General features: G+C 42.5%; 1 protein-coding gene across 1 annotated transcript in view; it reads left to right on the forward strand.

Moving 5' to 3' along the window:
• The first annotated feature begins 541 nt into the window (after positions 1–541).
• Positions 542–27,487, forward strand: part of IGF2BP3 (insulin like growth factor 2 mRNA binding protein 3) — a 139,141-nt gene continuing 112,195 nt past the window's right edge. The window contains exons 1-2 of the mRNA XM_067746152.1: positions 542–1,190; positions 2,561–2,621. Coding sequence (XP_067602253.1) covers positions 1,016–1,190; positions 2,561–2,621 — 236 coding nt within the window. The 5' untranslated portion in view covers positions 542–1,015. The remainder of the gene's footprint in view (positions 1,191–2,560; positions 2,622–27,487) is intronic.

The following is a 27,487-nucleotide window of genomic DNA, read 5'->3' on the forward strand; positions in this document are numbered from 1 at the left end:
GCGTTTCCGTCCCTGCCAGCCCTGGGAAGGTGCTCGCGGCTTTGCCGAGGTTACACTTGTGTCATCAAAGCCACAAGGCGAGTTCGGAATGGGGACTCTTTGGCTTTGTTAATTACCTCTTTTTAAAAATCGAACATTGAAAACTCCGGTAAATAGAGCTGAGGAATTGCCTAGTTAGCACCCCGACTCCTATCTCATTTAAAAAAAAAAAAAAATCAATATTTCTCCCCTCCCCCTCCCCCTCCGGATCCGCCCCGACCAGATAACGCTTTCTAAACTCCGTGGTGACAATCTGCTCCCCCGGCCGCGCTCCCCTCCATGCCTCGGCTGCGGCTCCTTTAGCATTTTCCGCCCCTCTTCCTCCTCGCCTTCTCACGGTCCCTCGCCCAATCTCGTTTCCCCTCCCCCTCTTCCTGCTAGCTCTTTTTTTCCTGCGAAGCCCACTCTAATTGAGGCGCTGGGATTCCTCACGTGAGACGTTGATTTGTAGTTTGAACACGTGGCTCATTCAAAAAGCCGGACACTCGGAGCGGATTTTTTCCGCCTCCTGCGCCTTCCTCCCTCCACCCCTTCTCCCCTCCCCCCTGCCAGTCACCCTTCTGGGTTTTTTATGGGGAGGCGGCGCCTGCCCTCACGTAGTGTGATATTTTCACAGTCCGCTGGCCGATGCCAGAGGGGTTGGGGAGTAAGAGACAAAAAGTAGTTTCCCCCCTCCCTCCTCTCCTCCTTTTTCTCGCTAATCCCGCCTCCTCCTCCGAGTTAGGAAGACTCGTTGATGCGTTTGGGTTGTAGCAAGGCTTTTTCTTTTCTTCTTTTTTTTTAATACCTAGAAAAGGAAAAACAGAAACCCTCGGATCTGATTTTTCGCTCCTCGTTCTTGTCCTTGGTTCTTAGTGTGTCTGTATTTTAACGGCGAGAAGAGAAGGGGAACAAAACCCGCCGGATCCATCCATCGCTGTGGGTGGTTTTAATTTTTCGTTTTTCTCTTAATTTTTTTAAACAACCGCTCTTCACAATGAACAAACTGTATATCGGAAACCTCAGCGAGAACGCCGTCCCCTCGGACCTGGAAAGTATCTTCAAGGACGCCAAGATCCCGGTGTCGGGACCCTTCCTGGTGAAGACAGGCTACGCGTTTGTGGACTGTCCGGACGAGAGCTGGGCCCTCAAGGCCATCGAAGCGCTTTCAGGTGGGCCCCGGCCGGGCTCCGCCGGGACGCCTGCCCAGCTCCGCGCCTCTTGCCCGGGCCTGCCGGGGTCGGGCCGCGGCTGACACGGGGTTGTCCACACAGGGCCCCGGCCTGGGCGGGCGGGGGAGAGGGGACGAGGCCCGGGCGCCTGCACGCGTGGGTCGGGGCCCTTCTCCCAGCCCGGGCGCCTACCCGGCCCCCGCGGCTCCCCTCCCCCGCCGGGCTTTGAGGGCTGAGAGCGAACGCGCTGTCAAGAAAGCCCCGGCGCGGGCTCGGAGGGGAGGCGTGGGGGACTGTGTGGCGCCTGGGAGCGGGGCTGGAAGGGGGGGTGTGCTCGCTCCGCGCCCCGCCCGGGCCCAGGCGCGTGCTCCAGGCTCCGGCCCGCCGGGCCTTGCTTGGGGACCGAGAGCGAACGCCTGTTTCTCGCTCCTTCCTTCCTCTCCCTGCCGGTTATTTGTGGTGTTGGTTCGCTGCCTCCCCTTCCGCCCCAGACCCCGGCCGCGGGAGAACTCAAAGTGGCCTTGACCCGGCTGCCGAACGAGGCCGCGGGTGGTGCCTAGCACGGGCGGCCCCGCGCTTCCCCTCAACCTTGCGGGAGGCGGGCGAGGGCGACCCGGGTTATTTGCTCGACCTTCCCGCGTACAACGAGCTAGAGGGGCAGGTGGGCGCGGGCGACCACGGGTCGCCTCGGAGCGAGTCCCGCTGTGGCGCCGGGCTGCCAGGCTTCGGGCCGCGGCCTCCGGGACTGGTGGGGAGCGCTCGGCGAGGGCGGGGGGCCGTGCGTGGCGGGGAGGCGCGCAGGGGTGGGACGCCCGGGGGAAGGCTGTGTTCAGGTCCCACTCCGAGCCACATGGCTTTCGGGGTGGCGGGTGCTGCGCCGTCCCTCGCGCGCTGTGCAGTCTGTGCTGAGCTGCGCCTCTGGACGTTCGTTCTTGCCGCTCCTGCCTTGCGGTCCTCGAGCCTTTCCCGCCGCTCACTGCCAGTTCCCGGCGGGCCTGGGCTTGAACCCGGGAGAAGGGCCTGGGCGCCCCCTCCTGAAGAAAGCCCACGTAGCCCCTTCCCCCGAGCTTGTCTTCTGGAGTCTCTGGGGAAGCGGACGGGGTTGGGGGGGGCGGGTAGAGTGTTCCCGAAGTAGTGGGTCAGCCAGTTGATCCCCCTTCCCACCCATCTGTAAGTTACACACACGCAGCCTCCAGGGGCTCAGCTTCCCACGCGCGGAGCCGGTTTCTCTCTCGGCTTTGAGCCACGTCCGGGTGTCTTTCGGGGTCTCAGGAGGCCACTCGTGTCGCTGCTTAGGCTGTGCGGGTCCTTCGGGCCCAGAGAGCCGCTAAACCGGGCCAACTGCTCCTCCACCTCTTGTGTGTCCGCAGGTAAAGTGGAACTGCACGGGAAACTCATAGAAGTTGAGCACTCGGTCCCCAAAAGGCAAAGGTGAGCTTACTTATTATGTTCTCATTGATTCTGTTCTCAACCATTGGGAGGAGAGACTCAACACAGCTGAAAACAACTTTTCCTTTTACTGTTATTGGGTTGCTGTATGACTTGGCGTTTCTCGTCTTTTGCCCTAAAGTTTCTGGCAGGTGTGTGTGTGTGTGAGTGTGAACGTGTGTTGGTACTGCTGTGAAGGAATAGACGACTTGTCTGTGGCCCCTGCCAGTGGATTATTGTTACTGGTAATAAAGTCGCTTAAGGAAGCTCTCACAGCTACATGTTCTCCGGCAGAGTAGGTCAAGTTGCTGCAACAGGAAATCAAAGTCTCAAAGGGCAGTTTCTGGGCATCTGTGGGAATTAGGAGGCAATGGGTGACCGCTCCAGCCCGCCGCCCCCCACCTGAAAGTGCAGGATAGGCGGAAGCAGCTGCAGACACGCGCGGGTGTGGCGTGCCTTTCCTTCTCTGTCCCGAGTTGGCGGCGACGAGTCTGAGAGGCCTGGGAGGCCGTCCGCACATCTGAGAGGAGAAGAATTTGCCTTTACCCTGGTAGCTCGCCCGCCGGGATTGGAACACGTGAGTGAACGCCTGGGCTTCTCCTGCCCAGAAGCGCCTTTCAGTCACTGCAAGTAAGACAGCTTTCTGCAAACCCGCCTTTGTCTCCAGGCCTTCCCCCCACTCCCCCCCAACGCCCCCATTTAAAAAATACTTTTGCTTACAGATAAGCACCAAGAGATGGAGAAGGCTGAAGATTTTTGCTACTTAAACAAGGGGGATTGCACTTTTCGGAAAGCATATGTAGTGTGCCAATTTACAGAATGTTTGGAGACTGTGTTTTAATCTCTTAAGTATTTTGGAGAAATGGCTCCCTTCTCCAGAGCAGGCCAGATCCCGGCTCTGTAGCTCTGACTTGAAAGGCTCTGCTTCCTCCCGGTGGTGCTGGTGTTGGCTTATGCGTTGCTGGGCTTTGCAAGGTGGGGTTAGTTTCTTCCTTTCCCCCTCCCATCCCCCACTCCCAACCTGGGCCAAGTAGTAAGCTGGAAGTTAATTTAAACTAGGGCAGCCAGAGTGTCTGGTTAGATATTGGTGAGGGTGTGTACGCTGGAGGGCGGAAAGGGTTTGCTGTGCATTTCCCTGGTGCTTGGCTGGGAGAGATGGCTACCTAACAGGTCATCCTATGCCTATTTTTATTTTTTTAATTTATTTTTAAATTATTTTACTTTATTTTAAAGAGAGTTTCTTTTTTAGTTTCTTTTTAAAATTAATTAATTAATTTTTTGGCTGTGTTGGGTCTTCGCTGCTGCATGCAGGCTTTCGCTGGTTGTGGCGAGCGGGCTTCTCATTGCGGTGGCTTTTCTTGGTGCGGAGCACAGGCTCTAGGTGCACGGGCTTCAGTAGTTGTGGCACGTGGGCTTCGGTAGTTGTGGCTCGCGGGCTCTAGAGCGCAGGCTCAGTAGTTGTGGAGCGCAGGCTTAGTTGCTCCACGGCATGTGGGATCTTCCCGGACCAGGGATCGAACCCGTGTCCCCTGCATTGGCAGGCGGATTCCTAATCACTGTGCCACCAGGGAAGTCCCTATGCCTATATATTTTTTTAATTTATTTATTTTTGGCTGCGTTGGGTCTGTTGCTGCGTGCGGGCTTTCTCTAGTTGCGGCGAGCGGGGGCTACTCTTCGTTGTGGTGCGCGGGCTTCTCCTTGCGGTGGCTTCTTTTGTTGCGGAGCATGAGCTCTAGGCGTGCGGGCTTCAGTAGTTGCAACACGCAGGCTCAGTAGTTGTGGCGCATGGGCTTAGTTGCTCCGCGGCATGTGGTATCTTCCTAGACCAGGGCTCGAACCCGTGTCTGCTGCCTTGGCAGCCGGATTCTTAACCGCTGCACCACCAGGGAAACCCCCTATGCCTATTTTTAGATTGAGCTCTCTTCCAGGTAAAGCACTTTTACAAATTGTGTTTTTGTTTGCCAGCCTGTTTGGATTTTTGTGGATTTCTCTTCATGTACTTAATTTTCATCAGGATAGTTGGAAAGGGATTTGGCGTGGCCAGATTTAGTTCTAGTTGGGAATTTTGGTAGGGGTCAAGTTATTTTATATAGCAGAATGGAGTTCTCTTTTAAAAGCTTCTAAAACAATAGAACGTGTACTGAAAACTATCTAAATTGATCTCAGTTTAATAAACAATTGAAAAATTGCGGGAGAAGTCATAGCTCCTTAAAAAAAGGTTAAAGGCATAGTCTGAATTGTTTACCTACTGGAAAAAAATGTAAGCACATTCTTCAAATTCTAATTGGTTTCATGTTTAGCCACTGTATCTTAATTTTCTTCAGATGTTGAATAAGAAATAGGCAGATGGTTGTGTTGAAGGACAGGCATTTTAACATTTGAGAGTTTCTAAATTTAAACATTAAGTGTCTTGACCTGTGTGTAAATGCAATAACTTTGCTTTACTCTCCTGATTTTCCTTCTCCAGGCTGGTGTGAATTTGTCCCCCATGTGTAGGGAATTAAAAACATTGTCTGGTTAATAGACTGCCTGTTTTATTCTTAAAGGCTTTTGCCCAACCTAAAAACATACTTAGTTTACTTGTTACTTTATGGCAAACAGGAGTTGCTGCTTAGGAAATCACATAAAGTAAAATGTTACCAGTGGCAGAAAGTATTTATCAATGGAAACTTCTTCAGTTTATTAACAATGTAGATTAAATTTTGTAGCTGATTTGCATTAGCATTAAAATGCTGAGGATTTTGAATGTTATTGTCTTACTAGCAAAGTAAATAGGAGTGAGTACATTGGAGACAATTTTTTTTTTTTTAACTGATTTAGAGAGCAATCAAGTAAGTCCTTTGCTTGTACAGAAATGGCTAAAAACAACAATAGAGCTTGCTTTCTCTGCCAGGGGATTTAAAAAAAAAAATTTTAATTTTAATTTCACTTATTTATTTTTGGCTGTGTTGGGTCTTCGTTACTGCATGCGGGCTTCTCTTCATTGCGGTGTGCGGGCTTCTCATTGCGGTGGCTTCTCTTGTTGTGGAGCATGGGCTCTAAGGCATGTGGGCTCAGTAGTTGTGGCTCGCGGGCTCTAGAGCGCAGGCTCAGTAGTTGTGGCACACGGGCTTAGTTGCTCCGCGGCACGTGGGATCTTCCTGGATCAGGGATCGAACCTGTGTCCCCTGCGTTGGCAGGCAGATTCTTATCCATTGCGCTACTGGGGAAGCCCTGCCCAGGGAGATTTGCCGGAAATCTATGTCACAATTTTGTTCTAACTGAACCTTGGAACTGTGTTGTAGTTTTCCTTATCTGGACTGTTCCACTGTCTGAATAGGCTTTGGGAGAGGGCAGAGAAGGCACCTTCGTGATCCACGTGCCCAGCACCTATAGGAGGGTCAAGAGGTGGTACTGGTGACAGTGAATTGAATGCCGCGGACCAGCCCTTGCCAGTGAGCCTGCTGGACTTCTGGGTGGAGTTCTTTGTGCTTAGCAGTCATTGCATTCCATCCCATCATCATGTGGGCACCTGAGGCAGGCATACCCACATATGCAGCAGTGACCTTTATACCTGCTGTGCAAGGCATGTTGGGAGCCCGGTGCAGAAGAATGCTTATGGCAGCACTCTGAGATGGATCAATGGGCTTGCAGCAGCTAAACAGGGGAGCAGGCCCAGGGGGTGATTTGATGCGTGGTAGGATGGCCCAACTCTGACGGGGAGCAAAGCTGGGTGGGACCATTTCAGGAAGGGGCATTGTTGAGTTTGGTTCAGACCAAGCCTAGCTGCTGATTACCCAAGTCACAAGGGAATGTGGAAGGAATGTTGCTTTTCTGCATTCAGATACCCCCCAGTTGGGGAAGATTATAGCAGTGCTTCACAGAGTTTGAGGTCCCGTGCATCCAGAATGAAGAGAAGATTGCACTGAGTACCAGTGATAGTGTTGTACTTTTTGTTCCAGATATAAAAGATACAGCACATGAAGACTTGGCTTCACTCTGGAGGTATAAGCTTTAAAAAAAAAAATTCCCTCCCTCCTTGGGGGTGAGGGTGGGTGTGAAAATTGTTTTGACTTTGGAAGACGGTGGCTGACTTTGGTTGGAAGAGTCACTGGTATCTTGGGGAACCTTGGTGTGCCCCTATATGATTTTGTAAATAGCGCCGATTTCCTTTTTGTTATGTTGTGGGCTTTGGGCATGGGAGAGGTAACAGGAAAGTTGCTGACGCTGGGGAACTGAGCGGATGGTGGTTTAATTCGTTTTCCATTACTTTTTTAAATTATGAGAATTTGTGTATTTTCCAGCTTTTTCTAGCTTAAACTTCCTCATGATTTAGCTCTTGGCCTTGATTAGAATTGTACGTAGCCAAAACATATTTGAATGAAAGAGAAAAAATAGTGGGATATCATAGTTAATATTTTTCCAGGAAGGATCCGTTAAAACAGACTGTGGTGCCTAAGCTCAAATGTCTTTGTTTCTTGCTTCCTTAAAATTAAAAAAAAAAAAAAAAAAGGAAATAAAATGAACAGCTTATTTCCGTATTAGAATCTTATGTTTAGCATATAAATGGGGTAGAGCATGTATAAAAATTACTGTGGTTTTAAATATATCTTACTTTAAATGGCCATTTAAAAGCTAGTGCTGCCTTTTAAAAGCTGTTAAGTATAGAATAGGATGGTGCCATGACTAGCCATGTGCCCATTAGCCAGGGCATAAGACCCTGTTGTCTCAGGACGGTAAAAGCTGTTACTAATGCTAAATATTTTAACAGGTATGCCCTTGGTTTATCAGTGGTGGTACAGGTGAATCTTGTGAATTAGGGAAATTTCTCAAACATGCATAGCCCTGAGATTCTGAATGTTAGGAAACTTTCACGGCTGGTAAAGAATCATAGGCAAGGTTATCTTTGCAGTGCTCGGTTTAAGATCAGTAATGCATGACTGCTTAAGTGGTTGTAGCCAATGAGATTTTTCTTGATTTCACGTTGTTTTCTCAGTACAGTTTGAGAAAGTTTTCTCACTTTTCTTTCTCACTTTATTAGAATTTAAAAAAAATGTTGATAAGTAGCTTCTGTGTGGCTGTCCATGATAACAAGGAAGACGTTATGAAAACGTGACATGTGCCTGGAGCCAGTGGGAACTGAGAATCTTGGCTTCTGTTTCTGGTTTCCTTTTGATTTGTGTGATGACTTACATTCTCTGTTCACGCCAAATGCCATTATAATAAACTAACAGGAGGCATATTTTGTTCTGAGTTTTGCATTCTGCTTGAAATAAATGAGTTACCAGCTAAGGTTTAAAAATATATTTTGGAATTGCAGAGAGCTGGGCTTTTCCCTGTAAGGAACTTGACTTGTATTTCTTTTCTGTAGTATGGTAGTTCAGTTGCTTTTGCACGTGTACCTCTTTTGGGCAGTCAGCAAGAGGGACATGATCTTTGCCGTAATTTGAAATGCTTTTGTGAGCCACACTATTGTAGTTCATGTGTTGTTATAGGTCTGGGATTTTGTATTAAAGTGAAGCTGTTGAGCCACCTTGATATATATTTTGAAGCAACTCCATTTTAATAGTCTTTAGCAGCATTCAGACAGCAACTTTTCTAGCAGTAACTAATTTTGAAAAGTGAATTATCCATTCAGGAACGCTGGTGGTTGGTTTCGTCTGGGAGGAAGGAGAGAGTCTGTGCTATTCTTAGCTGAGTTTCCTTTATCAACTGTTGACTCTGATTCAAGCTTCTAGAGTCATAAGACAGGAGGTGGCAGTGTGGGAGCAGTGACCAAGGGATAGGATTGGCATTTTTATTTTTAAAAATTTTTATTGAGTTATAATTTACATACCATACAATTCACTTGCTTTACTTGTGCAATTCAGTGATTTTTGGTATATTTACAGAGTTGTGTAACAGTCACCACAGGCATAGAAGTTTTTGTTGTTGTTTGTTTGGTTTTTGTTTTTGTTTTTTTTTTTGGCCACATGGCATGTGGGATCTTAGTTCCCCGACCAGGGATTGAACCCGTGACCCCTGCATTGGAAGTGTGAAGTCTTAACCGTTGGACTGCCAGGGAAGTCCCTGGATTGGCATGTTTACTTAAGATCTCTGCCCCATAAATCTGATGTTTACAAATGGGCTTTGACTACAGAGTTTTGCTTGAAAGCTGGTTGCAAACAGTTTTCGGTGTTCTATTAAAATTTATCATGGTCTGAAATTGCTGTTTGGTAAGTATTTGGTAAATAAACACAGCTATAATAAATATCAATACAGTATAGGAATTTTGTTTCCCTGAAGGGGAGTCCATAGTACATAAATTATGTGTTTGAGAGAATTATGCTGAGGCCATTTAACTTGATTAGGAAAAGGTTTGAAATTATGGAATTATTGTTTCCTCAAACCAAACTTTGAAATGAAAAAAAAAAATCCTGTTAAAAATCTAGTGGAACTCTAAGCTGAACGAGGCCTGAGTCCTTAGAATATCGGCCATTATCACTTAGTTGTTTAGGATGTTGATTCCATTGTCATTATGATGTTTCAGTTCTCTATCGCAGCCCTCTGAAAACTGGTGGCTCGGAACAACAGCAACTTACTTTTTCCTGTGGTCATATGGGTCTGTTAGGTGGTTAGTTCTCTTCCACGTGGTATCATTTTGAGTCATTTACTAAGCTGGGCTAAAAGGTCCAAGAAGACTTCACTCACATGTCTGGCCTCTTGGTGCTTATCCAGGTCATCTTTCTCTACTCGGTATCTCATCACTCAGTAGTGGCCCCTGGCTGGCTACCGCAAGTGAAATCAGAAGCTGCGGGGCCTCTTAAAGGCTAGATGCAGAATTGGCACGTTGTTGCTTTTAATCCCATTCTACTGATAAAGGCAGGCCACGAGGCCAGGACAGGTTCAAGGGGGATGTGGAAATAGCTTCCCTCTCTTGATGGTGGAGTGGCATGCATGTACACAGAGGAGGAATTGATGGTGGCCATCTTTGTAGATCTTCCACAAATTGAAGGAGGGGAGTGTTTAGGCTTGAAAATACTTAGAACATAAAATACCTGAAAATAGCATTTAGCGCTAGAAATGGGGAGCCAGTCCCCTTGTAATATGCTGGTAAGAGAGCATGGTGTTAACTTTTGAGGTAACGAGTAGTGGTCAGTCTCTGTTTATTTCTACAGAACAGCTAATAGGGTTTGCTGATGGATTGGATGAGAGGTGTGAGAAGAGGAAAGGATGACAAGGTTTTTTGACCAGAACAACTGGTTGGAAGGTGGTGCCATTGACCCAGATGGAGAGTATTGTGAGACAAACAGGTTCTTGGGTGGAAGTCAGGAGCTTTACTTTTGGCATATTTTGTTTCTAATGCCTATTAGAAATGTAAATGATGACGTCAAGCAGGTAGTTGGATATATTGGACTGGAGCCCAGGAGAAGGTAGGAAGCAGAGGTGAGCATCAGAGGCTTCATTAGCTTGTAGTATTGAAATCATGGAACTGGACAAGATCATCAAGGAACTGAGCCTGGAGCTCTAGGAGGAAGGAAGGACCAGCAGAGGAGAGGGAAGGAGGTCAGTGATTAGCGGAAGTCAAGCACAGCGAACTGTTCCTGGGAGAGAAGTGAAGAAAGCCTGTGGAGAAGGAAAGTAATCAACTGTGTAGAGTATCACTGAGAGTTTGTGCTTTAGATGGATGAAAAAGTGAGTGGGAGCGGTGTTAAGTCTCAGCCTTCTGGCTGTGCTGTAAATAAATGGAGAGCGATTTACAAATCGCTGTATTCCAGGAGCAACCTGGAATACAGCCTTTCATCCAGAATTCATTTATTAGGCTCTTAGTTTTTTTTTTTTTTATGTTCCAGAAACATCTATAAGTATGTTCTATTTATAAGTTGCTAGAGATGGAAGCGGCTCCTAAGGTTAGTAGATCCTCCTCTTGTTCAGTGGACAAGACTTGTTGGTAACAGTTGACCTACCCTCTGGCGTCTGTTTTCACCCTTCTGGTGACTGTGAGCTCACTTTCCTGTGGACAACCCATTCTGCTTTTTATTAGTACATATTTGGTTCCAAAACAGTGCAAAGTCCAGTGCTTCTATGCGCTTGTCTAAATACTTGATTAAAGACAAGCAAAGGCTGAAACTAATGGCCACAATATTTTTGAATATTATGGGCGAGGTTTAAAATACTTTAATCACTTTGTTATTTTACTATACTTGAATAAAGCATTCCGTCCATTTTATTAATAAAATTTAAGTTATAAGAAATATAAGAAACCCTTGAAGTGCCCTAAATTCTCTCATTTTTGCATATTAAAAAATCTGGTCCTTGGTAAAGTAGCCTCCTTCTCAAATTATGAATGCTGTCTTTGGCCACAGGAGTCACCGAAACAAGGTGATAGGTTAGAGCACTTCGTTTTGAGACAGGTGACTTGGTCTGAATAACTTTTAAGACTTTCTTTGTCTATGCAAGTCCTTTAATTAATAGAATGCTACCTTCAGAATGTGTTAAACACCTACTATTTTAAGAGAGAAAACTAATAAAAATGAGATAGCACAATAGGGTTTTTTAAAAATGGTATTAGTTGCTTTACCAAAGGATTTTCCGTAAAGCCCTGGGAGAAGAAGTGACTTGCCCATGGCACTGCAGGTGATTAGTAGAACCCATTTCCAGGTCCTGTGACTCTGCCCTGTCTTCATTTCTCCCATTTAAAGTTGTCAAATCCTCAAAAAGTAGCTTACACAGCAGCCTGATCTTGTTTGCAGTGGCAAGTTGGAGCAGAGATGTCCTGTTTCTTGCTTTCTCTGAAGAAAAAAGAAATCTTGTTTGGCTTCTTTGAAGGGTTGATTTATTGTCTTCCTGCAGGAAAAAGACAGGTACAGGTAGTCTGGAATCCGGGGCTTACTGCAGAATAAAAATATCCGGACATCCTGTTTTAAGACAGAAAATGAGACTACTTTTTCCTTGAAGGTTTTTTTGTTTTGTTTTTTTAAGCAGCTTCATCTTAGTATAAATGAATTGCAGGGAAGTTGGAGGGGGCCTAAGGAGATATGAGAGTAGAACAGAGGGCATGAGGAGGTAGATGCCATGGCTTTATCCTAGGCAGGTGATTGTGATTCACAGCATGTGTTTTAGATGGCAGAGGAGGTAGAGGTGTCCTGTGTGGAGTCCATGGTGCCTGGTTGTCCCGCCTTGTTACCAAGTTTAGTAGGATCCTGCCTTGCGGAAAGAAGTCTCTTAAACTTGGAATACTAAGGATTGGGAGAGAGTAGGAGGGGGAAATCGTACTGAAACATATATATATATATATTTTTTTTTTGCGGTACGTGGGCCTCTCACTGTTGTGGCCTCTCCCGTTGCGGAGCACAGGCTCCAGACGTGCAGGCTCAGCGGCCATGGCCCACGGGCCCAGCCGCTCCGAGGCGTGTGGGATCCTCCCGGACCGGGGCATGAACCCGTGTCCCCTGCATTGGCAGGTGGACTCTCAACCACTGCGCCACCAGGGAAGCCCGTACTGAAACATCTTGATGAGGAGCCCTGATGCTTGCCTCATGTGCTCTTGTTGAACTGAAGGGTGTAGCCAGAAGAATGTTACATCTGGGTTTGAATCCCAGCTCTACTTTCTGAATTCATGATGATAAATGTTTAAGGATGAGGAAATCAAATCTGGGAGGTTAGAATGGAAAGGATGCCTCATAGGATCCTGGGGATGTGTATAAAGCATCAATAGAGCATCACCCAGTAGTCACTCCCATGGCAGCTGTTACATTTTTTCCTCTTGAGATTCAAATGTGAAGGCTGGATGTATATTACATTTGGTGGTGATAACAGAAATATGAAAAATTTTTGTTCTGTTTGGGATGTGGGCTCATAAAAGTAGAAATCTTTGGGTGGTGTCTTTTTGTTTTTATCTTCATTGAGTATGTATTACTTAAAAAAAATTAAGGTATAACCTAGGTATGATAGAGTATATGAATATTAAACATTTTGATGAATTCTTAACAAATGTATACATGTAAATTAATTCGAAACACATGAATTATGAAAATGTGAAGATATTTGTTCTTTAATCCTCCCTATCCCCATGTATTTCACATGTCTTATAGCTGGTAACTTGGTATATTAGTTTTCAGAAATTTTTCTGTGCATGTATCCACACTTTTTAATTTAATAATCAAATCATACTGTTTATTTTTTGTGCTTTTACTAAATAATGTATCCTGAAGAATCTTCAGTGTAGGTGCAAATAGTTCACTCTCCTTAAACCAAGTTGCATTGCAACAATATAAATAGTTGCAACAATTTAAATGTTCTTTTCATAGTGATTTCAGTGGAGCATAAGTATATGTATGTCATAGGACTCTTGGTTGGATATATATATATTTTTAATAAATGTATTTATTTTTGGCTGAGTTGGGTCTTTGTTGCTATGTGCGGGCTTTCTCTAGTTGTGGCGAGCGGGGGCTACTCTTCGTTGCTATGCGCGGGCTTCTCATTGCAGTGGCTTCTCTTGTTGCAGAGCACGGGCTCTAGGCGCATGGGCTTCAGTAGTTGTGGCGCGGGCTTCAGTAGTTGTGGCACGTGGGCTCTAGAGCGCAGGCTCAGTAGTTGAGGTGCACAGGCTTATTTGCTCTGTGGCATGTGGGATCTTCCCGGACCAGGGCTTGAACCCGTGTTGCCTGCATTGGCAGGTGTATTCTTAACCACTGCACCACCAGGGAAGCTTGGTTGGATATTTCTCTAAGGTAAATTCTTAGACTGAAAATTGCTATGTCAAAAGACATGCACATTTAAATTTGGAAGTGCTCTGCCGAAAACGTAAGTTTACTTTTATTTTTATTTTTTGCGGTACGCGGGCCTCTCACTGTTGTGGCCTCTCCCGTTAAGGAGCACAGGCTCCGGACGCACAGGCCCAGCGGCCATGGCTCACGGGCCCAGCCGCTCCGCGGCATGTGGGATCTTCCCGGACTGGGGCGCGAACCCGTGTCCCCTGTATCGGCAGGCGGACTCTCAACCACTGCACCACCAGGGAAGCCCATAAAACGGTCTTTTCAAGCATGGAGGACTGTATCATTCTAGGAACAGCCTTATTCTTTCTACTATGGATGTTCTGCTGACTCTCACAAGTTTAGGTCCCGATTCATTTGTGTCCCTTGCATGTAAAAATTAAGTCAAAAGCTATAAAGATTAAATTCTGAAAACTTAAAGTTCGAATACCTGAAGTTTATGTTCTCTTATACTTACCACCTTGAATTTTGGATCTTACCTCAGAAACTAACAATACTTACTTGCAGTGGGAGCTTTACTAAATAATATTTTGAGGAGAAATTTAAGAATTAGTTTTCAAAGCAAAATAAGCAAAGACAACAAAAAACAACAACAACAAAAAGAATTAGTTTTCAAAACAAAGTTCTACTCAGCTTGCCACTGGAGCTGGGCAGATGATGATTGGCGAGCTTATTTAAGAAAACCTATGATGATGATAGAGTTCTTTCCAGTGATCCCCAAATGTTTACTACTTTTTTAAACTCAGCTGTTCTTACAAAAATGGAGAAGCTCTTGCTTTTCTTTGGAGAGATAAGTGTGGTTGAAAATTTTAATTTCTGTATTTTTGGTGTGCAAATTTACCTATTTCTGCATTGTTTTTGAGTTTCAGAAGTGAATTCATTCCTTATGGCTTATAAAATATTTTTAGTTTAACAAGCATAGATGGAGCACCTGTGCTTGTAGGCAGTTCGATACTAGGTGTCAGGGGCTAGAAAGGTGAATAAGATACTTGTTCTAAAGAAAAGTACATGGAGTATAGTGACTTGTACTTTGTTCTGTGTCCATCCCTGAGTGATACTTTTGTTTTCAGCACTAACAGTGGCTCACAGTGCCAGTGATCCCAGAGGTGGATTAATATCTCTGCAGGTAGAGAAGTGGTAAATACATCATGAGGTATATATGGGATGCCCCAGAAACACAGGAGGCGCATTGGGCTTAGCTGAGTGTTGGTGCAGCCAGCCAGGCATAGGTTCAGAGAGCAAGGCATGTGAAGGCAACTGAGGCTAACTGTGCAGTGGGGATGGGAAAGGCAGAAGAGACAGCAGGAGGCAAGGCATGTAAGTGTGAAATACCCTGGTGTGTGCGGGGGAATGGCAAGCTGTTCGGAATTAGAGAGGCCCGAGTGTGAGGCAGGATTGTGGTGGAGCCTGAGCCCAGAGGGGCAGCAAGGGCACCCCGTGTTCTGCTGGGCTCAGGAGATCTGATTCTTCATGCATTTAACTTTAGGGGTTCACTCAGTTTAGTTAATGTCATTTAGCAGATGGTTATTTGGGATCATCTCATGCAAGACTTGATGCTTGGGTTAATTTGGGGATCTGCTCACCAGCGATTATGTTCAGCTGCTTTTACCTCTTAAGTGCTTCCTGGAAACGGCTGTGCCCCAGAACGTTACATGGGGCATGGAGCTGTTCCCAGGACACCCTCTGACAGGGTGACTAGGGTAAATCGTGAGAGGCCTAGGAACCCTGTAGTAAGGCTGACTGAGCCTGTGCCGCTTTTTTAAGGTCAGTTGTGACAGCCATAGTTTTAGTCAATGGTAATGATCAAACCACCTGGTATTATTTGATTTTATTAAGACATCTCAAATGATATAATGAACCTTTGGAGGAAAATGAGACCCTTCTATGTGCACACACTATTTTTTTTTTTTTTAAGCAAGGCAAGAAAAATTTATTTTTTAATTGTAATTTTTATTTTTTGGCCATGCCCCGTGGCCTGTGGGACTTTTAATTCCCCAGTCAGGGATCGAACTGGGCCCTCTGCACTGAGAGCGTGGAGTCCTAACCACAGGATTGCCAGGGAATTCCCAGGAAAATTTAAACATAAAAAAATGTTCTCTGCCCTGTGGCCTCCCCTCTCCCCGCACTGTGCATTGTGTATCTGCATTAGGCATTGACCAAACCTCCGCATCAGCAGAAATACCTGCTCAGCCATAAAGAGCAACATTCTCCGAGCGTCAACAAGACAACTCCTAGATCTTCCATTTCTTTCTTAGATCTACTAATTTTTTATTGACGTGTACTTAGTCTTCTATTTTTTTGTCAGTTTAGATGATATCTCCCTCCCTCCCTAGACTAAAATGATGAGATCAATGTTCTTGTATTACCTTTTACCTTCTTTACCCATTTCTCTACCAGTTTTTTACTTTTATAATTTTTTTAAAATTGAAGTATAGTTGATTTACAATGTTAATTTCTACTGTACGGCAAAGTGATTCAGTTATACATATACATTATTTTTTATATTCTTTTCCATTATGGTTTATCACAGGATACTGAATATAGTTCCCTGTGCTATACAGTAGGACCTTACAGTTTATCCATTCTATATATAATAGTGTGCATCTGCTAATCCCAACCTCCCACTCCATCCCCCACCCCCACCCCCTTGGCAACCACAAGTCTGTTCTCTGTCTGTGAGTCTGTTTCGTAGGTAGGTTCATTTGTGTCATATTTTAGATCCCACTGTGCACACACTATTAACTGAGCAAAATTAGGGGCAGCAGTACACAAACTGTTGGGAGGGTCAGTGGTATCTTGCTTCGAATCACACAGACGTCAGTTAGAATCCTTGCTCCTCTCTGTGATCCCAGGCAAACTGATGCTACTCTGGATTTCTCCGCTTATCTGTAAATAGGGGCAATAAAACTTATTGCACGAGGTTGTTGGGAATTAAACGGTAATGTTTGTAAAGGACTTCTTGGAGTATCTGACACCTAAGTGGTGGTGTCTCATATTAGTAAACTTGTGTATTTACAAGTGGAGATTGAAAATAAGAGTTGAGTGTATCTACTCCTGCTTAATCCCATAGTTTGCTCTCACATGTACAGATACATAGCAATGTTTCACACTTCTTTGTAGAGTATGAGTTATGCATTGTGAATAAGTTAAGAATTTGTATTAAAAAAAAGTTTGTACTTTATGTCTGGATATGTAGGTCTTAGCATCCCTAAAATGTGTCTAGTTAGGAAATTCTCTTAAGAGAGATCATATTATTTAAAAAAAAAAAGACTAGGAGATAAAGAACTCCTGTTAATCTCAAAAAGGTAGACAACATACTACAAAAATGTACAAAGGATAAGCAGCAGTTCAGAAGGGGTTATCTGAAAGGTCAATCTACTTAGGAAAAGATACCCTATCTCACTAGTCATTAGGCAAATGCCAATTGTAATGGCATTTTTGCCTATCAAGTTGGGAAAAATGAACAAGATTGGTAATACCTGGTGTTGGCAAGAGTGTGTAGGAATGGGCACTCAAACGGCTAGAATGTAAATTGGCAAAGACTTCTTGGCGTGCCATTTGGGAGTATCTGTTAGAACTTAAAATGTGAATACCCTTCAAGTATTATGGAACACAACCTAGTCTTCGTAGTTTTGTGTGGTCTGTAAGCATAGTTTTAATCAACAGTATTGTAAAGGAGTTGAAATCACTAGGCAGGACTTGGTGAAAAGGTCTTTGGGTGGGAGTCCAAAATACATGCAGATAAACTTTTAGGTTTTGTTATATCACTCATTACATTTTAATAGGTATTAGGTAATCTGGAACTTTCACCATTGTCTACTTTCCAAGCAAAGAGGATCCCTAGCCTTAATTTGACTGTCTGGAACATTTTGAATTTACTCATTTTTGAGCTTTAGAGGGTAGATTTTTATAAAAAATAAATTTATTTATTTATTTTTGGCTGCATTGGGTCTTCCTTGCTGCCTGCAGGCTTTCTCTAGTTGCAGCGAGCAGGGGCTACTCTTTCTGTGGCGCACGGGCTTCTCACTGCGGTGGCTTCTCTTGTGGAGCATGGGCTCTAGGCGCACCGGCTTCAGTAGTTGTGGCACGTAGGCTCAGTAGTTGTGCCTCTTGGTCTCTAGAGCGCAGGCTCAGTAGTTGTGGCGCACAGGCTTACTTGCTCCTCGGCATGTTGGATCTTCCCGGACCAGGTCTCGAACCCATGTCCCCTGCACTGACAGGCAGATTCTTAGCCACTGTACCACCAAGGAAGCCCAATTTTTAAATAAAAAAAAAAAATTTATTGGAGTAATTGCTTTACAATGTTGTGTTAGTTTCTGCTGTACAATGAAGTGAATCAGCTATGTGTATACCTATATCCCCTGGCTCTTGGACCTCCCTCCCACTCCCCCCATCCCACCCATCTAGGTCATCACAGAGCACCAAGCTGAACTCCCTGTGCTATACGGCAGGTTCCCACTAGCTATTTGTTTTACACATGGCAGTGTATATATGTCAATCCTAATCTCGCAATTCATCCCACCCTCCCCTTCCCCACCTGTGTCCACATGTCCGTTCTCTACGTCTGTGTCTCAATTCCTGCCCTGCAAATAGGTTCATCTGTACCATTTTTCTAGATTCTACATATATGTGTTAATATTACAGTATTTGTTTTTCTCTTTCTGGCTTATTCACTCTGTATAGCAGACTCTAGGTCCATCCACATCTCTACAAATGACCCAGTTTCGTTCCTTTTTATGGCTAATATTCCATTGTATATATATGTACCGCATCATCTTTATCCATTCATCTATCATTGGACATTTAGGTTGTTTCCATGTCCTGACTATTGTAAACTGTGCTGCAATGAACATTGGGGTACATGTGTCCTTCTGAATTATGGTTTTCTCAGGGTATATGCCCAGTAGTGGGATTGCTGGGTCATGTGGTAGTTCTATTTTTAGTTTTTAAGGAACCTCCATACTGTTCTCCATAGTGGCTGTATCAATTTACATTCCCACCAACAGTGCAAGAGGGTTCCCTTTTCTCCACACCCTCTCCAGCATTTATTGTTTCTGGATTTTTTTTTCTTTTTTTTTTTTTTCTTCTTGTTTCTAGATTTTTTGATGATGGCCATTCTGACAGGTGTGAGGTGATACCTCATTGTAGTTTTGATTTGCGTTTCTCTAATAGTGATGTTGAACAGCTTTTCATGTGCTTCTTGGCCATCTGTATATCTTCTTTGGTGAAATGTCTATTTAGGTCTCTTGCCCAGTTTTTAATTGGGTTGTTTGTTTTTTTGATATTGAGCTCCGTGAGCTGTTTGTATATTTTGGAGATTAATCCTTTGTCAGTTGCTTCGTTTGCAAATATTTTCTCCCCTTCCGAGGGTTGTCTTTTCATGTTGTTTATGGTTTCCTTTGCTGTGCAAAAGCTTTTAAGTTTCATTAGGGCCCATTTGTTTATTTTTGTTTTTATTTTCATTACTCTAGGAGGTGGGTCAAAAAAGAACTTGTTGTGGTTTATGTCAAAGTGTTTTTCCTATGTTTTCCTCTCAGAGTTTTATAGTGTCCCATCTTACATTTAGGTCTTTAATCCATTTGGAGTTTATTTTTGTTTATGGTGTTAGGTGGTGTTCTAATTTCATTCTTTTATATGTAGCTGTCCATTTTTCCCAGCACCACTTATTGAAGAGGGTGTCTTTTCTCCATTGTATGTTCTTGCCTCCTTTGTCATAAATTAGGTGACCATATGTGCGTGGCTTTATCTCTGGGCTTTCTATCCTGTACCATTGATCTATATTTCTTGTTTTGTACCAATACCATACAATTCCATTAAAAAAAAGGCAAGTAAAAAAAAAAAATCTGCAAAGTGCACTAAAGCAAAGCACAGTAAAACAAACAAACAAAAATCCATTGGTCTCTCTTGCATTTTTATCCCGAAGTATTGGGAAACTGTCAAAGTTCAAGGTGGTAGATATTTTTGCTGAAATTCTGATTTTTACTTAAAAGCTTAAATTCAGTCATTGGCAACAAATGCTGTTAGTTTTTCTTGAATTAACTGGTTGATGTTGTTCTCTTTTGAGAAAATGTCCGCCAGACATTCAATCTTAAATAACCACAGTTAGTGTATAGCTCTTTCAAGTAAAAATGGCGCTCTGTGAAATGTGGCTGGTTCACTCTTACACAGTGCTTTTTCTGCAGACAACCATGTTAGGTAGCCCAAGTGCTTCATGTGTACTGCCCTTCTCTTCACATAGATATTAACAGGATGTGTACTCAAGGGTTATTTAAGAAAATTAATAATTTTTACTGTTTCTTTAAGGACATTTAAAAATGAAATGAATTAACTTTTACTGCAAGTGCCGGTGAAGAATACAATGATTATGAGTACCACAGGTTAGTGCCATGGCCTTGATTCATGCTAAGGTGCCAGCCAGTTTACCCACCATTGTTTTCGCACCATCAGGGCAAATGTCGACACGGTGAAAGACCCAAATAACATCTTAGTAGTATTATAGGAATAGTTTTGACTTCTTGTACCTCTTTGAAAATGTCTCAGGGACCGCCCCCCCCCCCCCCAACCAGGAGTCCACATGCTGTATGTTGGGAATTGCTGCTCTACGGTAATGTGATGTTTGAAATTATTTGGATTAGGTATTCCTGTGAATGTGTATTTACATCATAACACAACAGATGGCAAGAGCAACTGAGGATTTTATTCAACTCCATGGCATGTTAGCCTTGAGAGGGAATTTTACACAAGTCAGTTTGTGAAAAGCAGGTGTGGGAAGAGAAAAAAAAATGGGAAAAAAATATAAGAAACTAAACACAAAAGAGAAATCTAGGTGTATAAGAGACAAATAGTTAGGGAGCATTTCAACGTGCATGAGCAAAATGAAGTGAGTTTGGGCGTTTGGGCAGCCACAGTTAGGCTTTAAGTTCCTCAAACCAAAGTGAACCCTACATGATGAGTACAAGTCTTGCCTAAGAAAATGAATGGCCTTCAGTACCTTCAGTATGATAACCTTTGGTTATTCCTAAAATGTTAGAGAAAACTAACTAGAATCTAAGAGCACCATCAAAGTTTCATTTGACAGTTTAGATGTTTTGAGGCTGGAAGCTTGTGCTGATTCATTGTATTTGTAAGGATGACCAAGTAAAGAGTCAAGCCTCTGACACATTTCAGCCAGCTTTCCTTGCCCTATGTAAGTTAGTTAAATTTAGAAAATAACTAGTTTTGTTCCTATCGCAGGAGAAGTAGTTTTCTTCTCTCAGGCAGTGATTTTTTTTTTAAATTTAATTAATTAATTTATTTTTGGCTGCGTTGGGTCTTTGTTGCTGCACGTGGGCTTTCTCCGCGTGTGGGGGATACTCTTTGTTGCGGTGCTCAGGCTTCTCATTGTGGTGGCTTCTCTTGTTGCGGAGCACGGGCTCTAGGCGTGCGGGCTTCAGTAGTTGTGGCGCGCAGGCTCAGTAGTTGTGGCTCACGGGCTCTAGAGCGCAGGCTTTGTAGCTGTGGTGTATGGGCTTAGTTGCTCTGCGGCATGTGGGGTCTTCCCAGACCAGGGCTCGAACCTGTGTCCCCTGCATTGGCAGGTGGATTCTTAACCACTGCACCACCAGGGAAGCCCCTAGGCAATGATTCTTTTCTTTTCAAGAATTAAATACAACAATGACCTTTCAAGGTATTTCACAAGTCTTTTCCATTTCTTATATTTTTATTGGTTTGAGAAAGCTTGGTAGCTTGCCATTAAGTTTTCTTTTTTAAATGGCTTTGTTTTGCTGATCTTGGCAGTTTTTAAATGATCCATTCAACAAATTGTTGAGTGTTTATTACATTCCAGCTACTGCTTTAGGTTCTTGGGAGACAGAAGTGAACAGAAGACAAGAACTTGCTCTTGTGAAGCTTAGGGTCTAGGACTGCGCCTGCCCACTAGGGCAGCCACTGGCCACATGTGGCTATCAAGCAGTCGAAATGTGGCTAGTCCAAACTGAGATGTCTGTGTAAAATACACACTGGATTTTGAAGACTTGGTTCAAAAAGAGAATATAAAATATCTCATGGATATTATAATTTAACTATAGGTAAATTATAATGTAATATAATGTATATTTTCAGTTTGTGGAAAAACAGGTGTGGGAAGAGAAAAATAACAACTGGAAAAAATGTTCCTGTTTAATCTTAGATCTGTTGGTGAGTGGTATGCACACTAAAATCAAATGTATCTTAAACTATTTTTCTTTGAGATACTGTATTGTATACAGAGCACCCACAAGGATCGAGCAAAACTTGTTTTTTCTATGGTAATTTAAAAAGCTGGAAGATTAAAAAAAAAAACCATAGTATACATGGCAAAGTTTAAACCATTAAAATGATTGAAGTGATCTTTTTCTCCTTCCCCAAATGCACCCACTTTGTAGTTTCTTGTGGTTTTGTTGTGTTGGGGAGGAGACTTGTATACATACACAAGAATCTATGATTGCATACTTTTTAGAAAAGTATAGTTTAGTTCTGCCCCTTACCATTTTGAAGTTTTAAAGAACAGTTTTAAAGGTGCTTTGGAAGCTGGGAGGGGGGAAAATCATGATAGTATAGTATGTTCAATACTATTAAAATAGTGGAGTGTTGAGTCAGGAGTAAAGTATATTTACTCATATCTGGGCTGCAGATTCATTAAAGCTTGTTTAAATGTGTTTGTTATGAATAGAATATTAACAGTATGTTACGTTTCATTATTAGTACTTGTTATAGATGATTCTAATTTTCTGAAAACTCCAGCATGTGGTTTACCCCATCATCAGTTACGGAACGAAGAAATGTGTTGTGCAATGTTAAACCAAAAATTAGAAAAGAACAAAAAAGCTACCAAACCTCTGAAAAACCTCAGAGTAGTCCTTTTAAATAGCATGTACATAATGTATTAGATTAACTGGAACTAGTTCAGTGCTCTAAATTTAATTCTGATTTTTTCCCCCCAACTTTTTGTTTGTAAAAATTTCTTTAAAAATCTTTAAAACGTTTAATTTTACTTTTAATATTTTAGTTTTTTCTTTTTTTAAAATGGTGTTCTTAAACTGCTTTTTTGGATTCCCAAACGGCTGTTTATTTTTAAAGTTAGGGTTTTTCCAGAGAAAACTTATTAAAATACTCTGGAAAATACTGAAACTGATTTGCAAGTTAAAAGATAATAGTTCAGGATTTTAAAGAAGGAAATTATTTTTAGTTTTTAAACTGTTAATATAAATATTTTAAAGTGAAGTTACATTAATAAATTTTTCACAAATGAAATAATGGTGTGTTTTAATTCCAAATGGAAGTCTAAGACATTTAGTGAACATCAGTCTGGCTGATTCTGAATTTATAGACTTGTTTAATAGGTCTTAAATAAACTACATAATTAAATGTTACTAAGCATCTCATAATAGAATTACAGCTAGTAATTCATTACTGCATAATATATCTAAGATTAGTGGTCTTGAATTTTAAACAATTTATTAAGTTTATTTTAAAATATTACTGTTTATACTGTATAAATATGTAGATCTGACACGTTTTAGTTTTGTGTATGTTAGCTTTTCATATGGGTATTAGTATTTAACTTTTTCAAAACAAGTTTTAAATTTTATTAATTTAAATTTTAACTTTAATTAATTTTATTAAATTAAAATTTCACTAAACTTCTGAATGGTTTGGTCAGATATAAAATTCTAGTTAGCTAGTTTCATTGTAATTTTTAATTTGGTTTAAATACTGCCACTCTAAATCTCTATATTTATCAAAGGACTAGATGGATATTTTTATAACATCAGAATACCTAAAACAAATATTTAACTTTTGATTAAATTTGAAACACTAAAACCTTTTAGAATCTGGAATTGGTCTCAGCAAAGTCTGAGTTTGTGTATGTATATTTCTTGTTATTCCAATAATGAAGAAAACAAAAAATGCTAAGAATTGAGATATTTGAAAATAAAGTTTTAAATTACTGATTGCGCAAAACTTAAAAATTTCCAAGATGCCTTTAATCCAGAGCCAATTGATAATAAATCTTCTTCAAGAGATTGCATTTTCAAACTTCTGTGGCTCATTTGCAGTTTTGTTTTCTTTCAACTTATGTTGAGTCCTGCCAATGACCAGTGTGCCCAGGTGCCAGAGAGACAGGAAAGCGTTAACTTAAAATTTTGAGAGATTAACATTTTATTTATTTACTTTTAAATTTATTTTATTTATTTATTTTTGGCTGCGTTGGGTCTTCATTGCTCTGTGCGGGCTTTCTCTAGTTGTGGCGAGCGGGGGCTACTCTTCGTTGTGGTGCGCAGGCTTCTCATTGCGGTGGCTTCTCTTGTGGCTCACGTGTTCTAGAGCGCAGGCTCAGTAGTTGTGGTGCACGGGCCTAGTTGCTCCGCGGCATGTGGGTTCTTCCCGGACCAGGTCTTGAATCCGAGTCCCCTGCATCGGCAGGCGGATTCTTAACCACTGCGCCACCAGGGAAGCCCACGATTAACATTTTATAGTAATCTTATTAAATTAAGAAAGCAAATTTATAAGAATGATAGGGCTTCCCTGGTGGCGCAGTGGTTGAGAGTCCGCCTGCCGATGCAGGGGACATGGGTTCGTGCCCCGGGCCGGGAAGATGCCACATGCCGCGGAGCAGCTGGGCCCGTGAGCCATGGCCGCTGAGCCTGCGCTCCGCAACGGGAGAGGCCACAACAGTGAGAGGCCCGCGTACCGCAAAAAAAAAAAAAAAAAAGAATGATATGTACATTAACATTTTTAGCTATTGTCGTAATTGGCAGTAACTTTAAATGCATAGCTGGGCTGAGTTTTTCAGACGGTCTGCTTAGGTAATTTGCAGTTTCTTGGAAGACATGAGAGCTGTTAAGATTCTGAAATTATATATATATCTATATATATAGAGAGATATATTTAATCTACAGAATTTTAAGGTATGTGTGTTGTTACAAGTAAATCAGATCTGGTTCTGGTTGGTTGTTTTGAAGCTATTTGTTTGACCTCATAACTGTTATGACTCTGAATTTATATAGGCTCTTGGAAAGATAGACCAAGCTGCATATATAGTATTTTTCCTGTTGCTTTTTATGCTTGTATGAGAATGAAGATAGAAATCTGTAGCTAGTTTTAAAAATTTACCCACTACATATTTAAAGCTTTCCCAAGTCCCCAAATACCTAAAGTTATAAACATAGGAGTAAATATTTTAATGACGTCCAGCAGATAAATCTATAGGGAAGGTATTTACTATGCCGAATACTTGTAACTTTTTTTTTTTTTTGGTCTCACCGTGGGGGCTTGTGGGATCTTAGTTCCTCCACCAGGGGTTGAACCCAGGCCCTCGGCAGTGAGAGCTCAGAGTCCTAAACACTGGAATGCCAGGGAATTCCCTGTAACTGATACTCTTACGTTTAAGATGTGTTCCGGATTTCATTATCAGTAGAACATGCTAAATGTAGGTGTATGTGTATGATGTAGAACCTCTTAGAAAAAAACGTTAAAACTTTGACCTAGGTCTTTCCCCAGCCCTTCTGAAGCCTGTGGTAAAAACAACAAAAACAAAAAACGTGATACGTGAACAGATGGTGGTGAGAGGTGTGTCAGATTCCGGGTGTGCTGCCCCCTGGTGGACGATCTGTCCCTATCGCCTAGGTTTTTGCACTTGTTTCTACAAGTCGGTCTTTAGGCAATTAATTAAAGTGCTTGGCTGTTTAACATGTTCTTAAGTGTTTTGAAAATGCATAAGTTTTTATTTCAACATTTTTACAAGGTGTTAAAGTCTAAAGTCCAACCCACTAAAATTTAATGTCCTGTACAGATTGTTAATGACAGATTCGGATGGTTTTTCTGATAGTAAAGCTTTCAAAAGGGTTACAACATTTTGGAAGGGGGGCAGAAAGGGCCGTTTTAAACTCTTGGTGTCTGTGTTATAGAAAAAGCCTGAGGGCAGGTAGATGAGTTCCAGATACACTTGAGGGTAATTACTCTGCAAAGGTGAGAGCCTTTTATACCTTTTGGTGCTCAGTGTACTCTCTCCTTTTGGCTTATGTTAAACTTTTTGGCCAATCATATCTATATAATAAATATGACCAGGAGTTTCTTCCTTTGAGAGACTTGTGTCCTCCATGAGCATGGAGATGTTAGTCATAATGTGTTTTTGTGTATAATGATAGTGCAAGGTTATCTGCAAAGTCTAGTATGGTTATATCTTGGAAGAAAAGAGTTGAGTTGCCCTGGATGAGGAATGTCAGAGATATTGGGATTAAACTTATATATCTTTGTTTTCTTGCTACATGACAAACCATTATATATAAAATAAACAACAGGTCCTACTGTATAGCACAGGGAACTATATTCAATATTTTGTAATACCCTATAATAAAAAGAATATGAAAAATAATATGTATAACTGAATCACTTTGCTGTACACCAGAAACTAACAACAGTGTAAATCAACTGTACTTCAATTAAAAAAAAAAAACTCGAGGGCTTCCCTGGTGGCGCAGTGGTTGAGAGTCCACCTGCCGATGCAGGGGACACGGGTTCGTGCCCTGGTCCGGGAAGATCCCACATGCCGCGGAGCGGCTGGGGGCCCGTGAGCCATGGCCGCTGAGCCTGCGTGTCCGGAGCCTGTGCTCCGCAACGGGAGAGCCTATAACAGTGAGAGGCCCGCGTACAGCAAAACAACAACAACAACAAAGCCCGGGGCTTCCCTGGTGGCGCAGTGGTTGAGAGTCCGCCTGCCGATGCGGGGGACACGGGTTCGTGCCCCGGTCCGGGAGGATCCCACGTGCTGCGGAGCGGCTGGGCCCGTGAGCCATGGCCACTGGGCCTGCGCATCTGGAGCCTGTGCTTCGCAACGGGAGAGGCCACAACAGTGAGAGGCCCACGTACCGCAAAAAAAACAAAAAAAAACAAAAAAACCCCAAATCAGAAAAATAAATTCTTCAATTACATAAAACAGAATTTTCATACTGATTCTCTTGCAAGCAATAACAATTGTTATTTTATTTGCTTGATTATACAAAATATTAAAATTAGAAATATAAAAAAATTAGTAATATAAACCATGTGAATTGTATAACTCTACTTCTTGGAAACAAGAAGGCATCTAAACTTCATTGTTCAAACTGTCAGGTGTACTGGGATTGTTGTAGTTGCTAAAGTTGATGAGAAGATTATATAACTTGATAATGACCAACTGCAACTTTCTCACTTAAAAAAGCAAAACAAACAAAAAAACCCAAGAATTTGTCTTGGATAAGGACCATGTCCAGGTATCAGTAATATGAAATAAAACATTAATATAGAGATATCCCTATGTTCAAAATACAGCACTTTTAAAAATTGAGTCCTCTTAAAACACCTCTTCTTGCAGATATAGTTTACTTAGTGATGGGGACTTTTATGTGGAAAATAAGTATTACATATAAAATGTTGTATGATCCTGAAATTACTTTGATAAATGGAAATAAAATTCAATCAGTTTTCCCTTTGGGTAACAAGTATACTACATTTTAGATCAGCTCTGTCCGGTTGAAAGATGTGAACTATGTATATGTAATTTAAACTTTTCTAGTAGCCACAGGTAGACGTAAAAAATAGGTGAAATTAATATTTTATACAACCTAGTCTAGAACTTTACATTTTTTAACATGTGATCAGTATAAAAATTGTTGAGAAATCTTATTATACTCCTATTTTTGTACTGTCTGTAAAATCTGTTACGTATGTTACAGTCATAGAACAATTCAGTTTGGACTGGGCTAGCCACACTTCAAGTGCTCTGTAGCCTCATGTGACCAGTGAATATTCCATTGGATAGAGCAGTTTTAAGATACACAGCTTGTGGGACTTCCCTGGTGGCACAGTGGTTAAGAATCCACCTGCTAATGCAGAGGACACTGATTGGAGCCCTGGTCTGGAGAGATCCCACATGCCGCAGAGCAACTGAGCCTGTGAGCCACAACTACTGAGCCCTCATGCCACAACTACTGAAGCCCATGCGCCTAGAGCCTGTGCTCTGCAACAAAGAGAAGCCACTGCAATGAGAAGCCTGCGGACTGCAATGAAGGGTAGCCCCTGCTCGCCGCAACTAGAGAAAGCCTGCCTGCAGCAACGAAGACCCAATGCAGGCATAAA

The sequence above is a fragment of the Pseudorca crassidens genome, chromosome 8 (assembly GCF_039906515.1).
Source record: "Pseudorca crassidens isolate mPseCra1 chromosome 8, mPseCra1.hap1, whole genome shotgun sequence".
In the NCBI taxonomy this organism is placed as follows: domain Eukaryota; kingdom Metazoa; phylum Chordata; class Mammalia; order Artiodactyla; family Delphinidae; genus Pseudorca; species Pseudorca crassidens.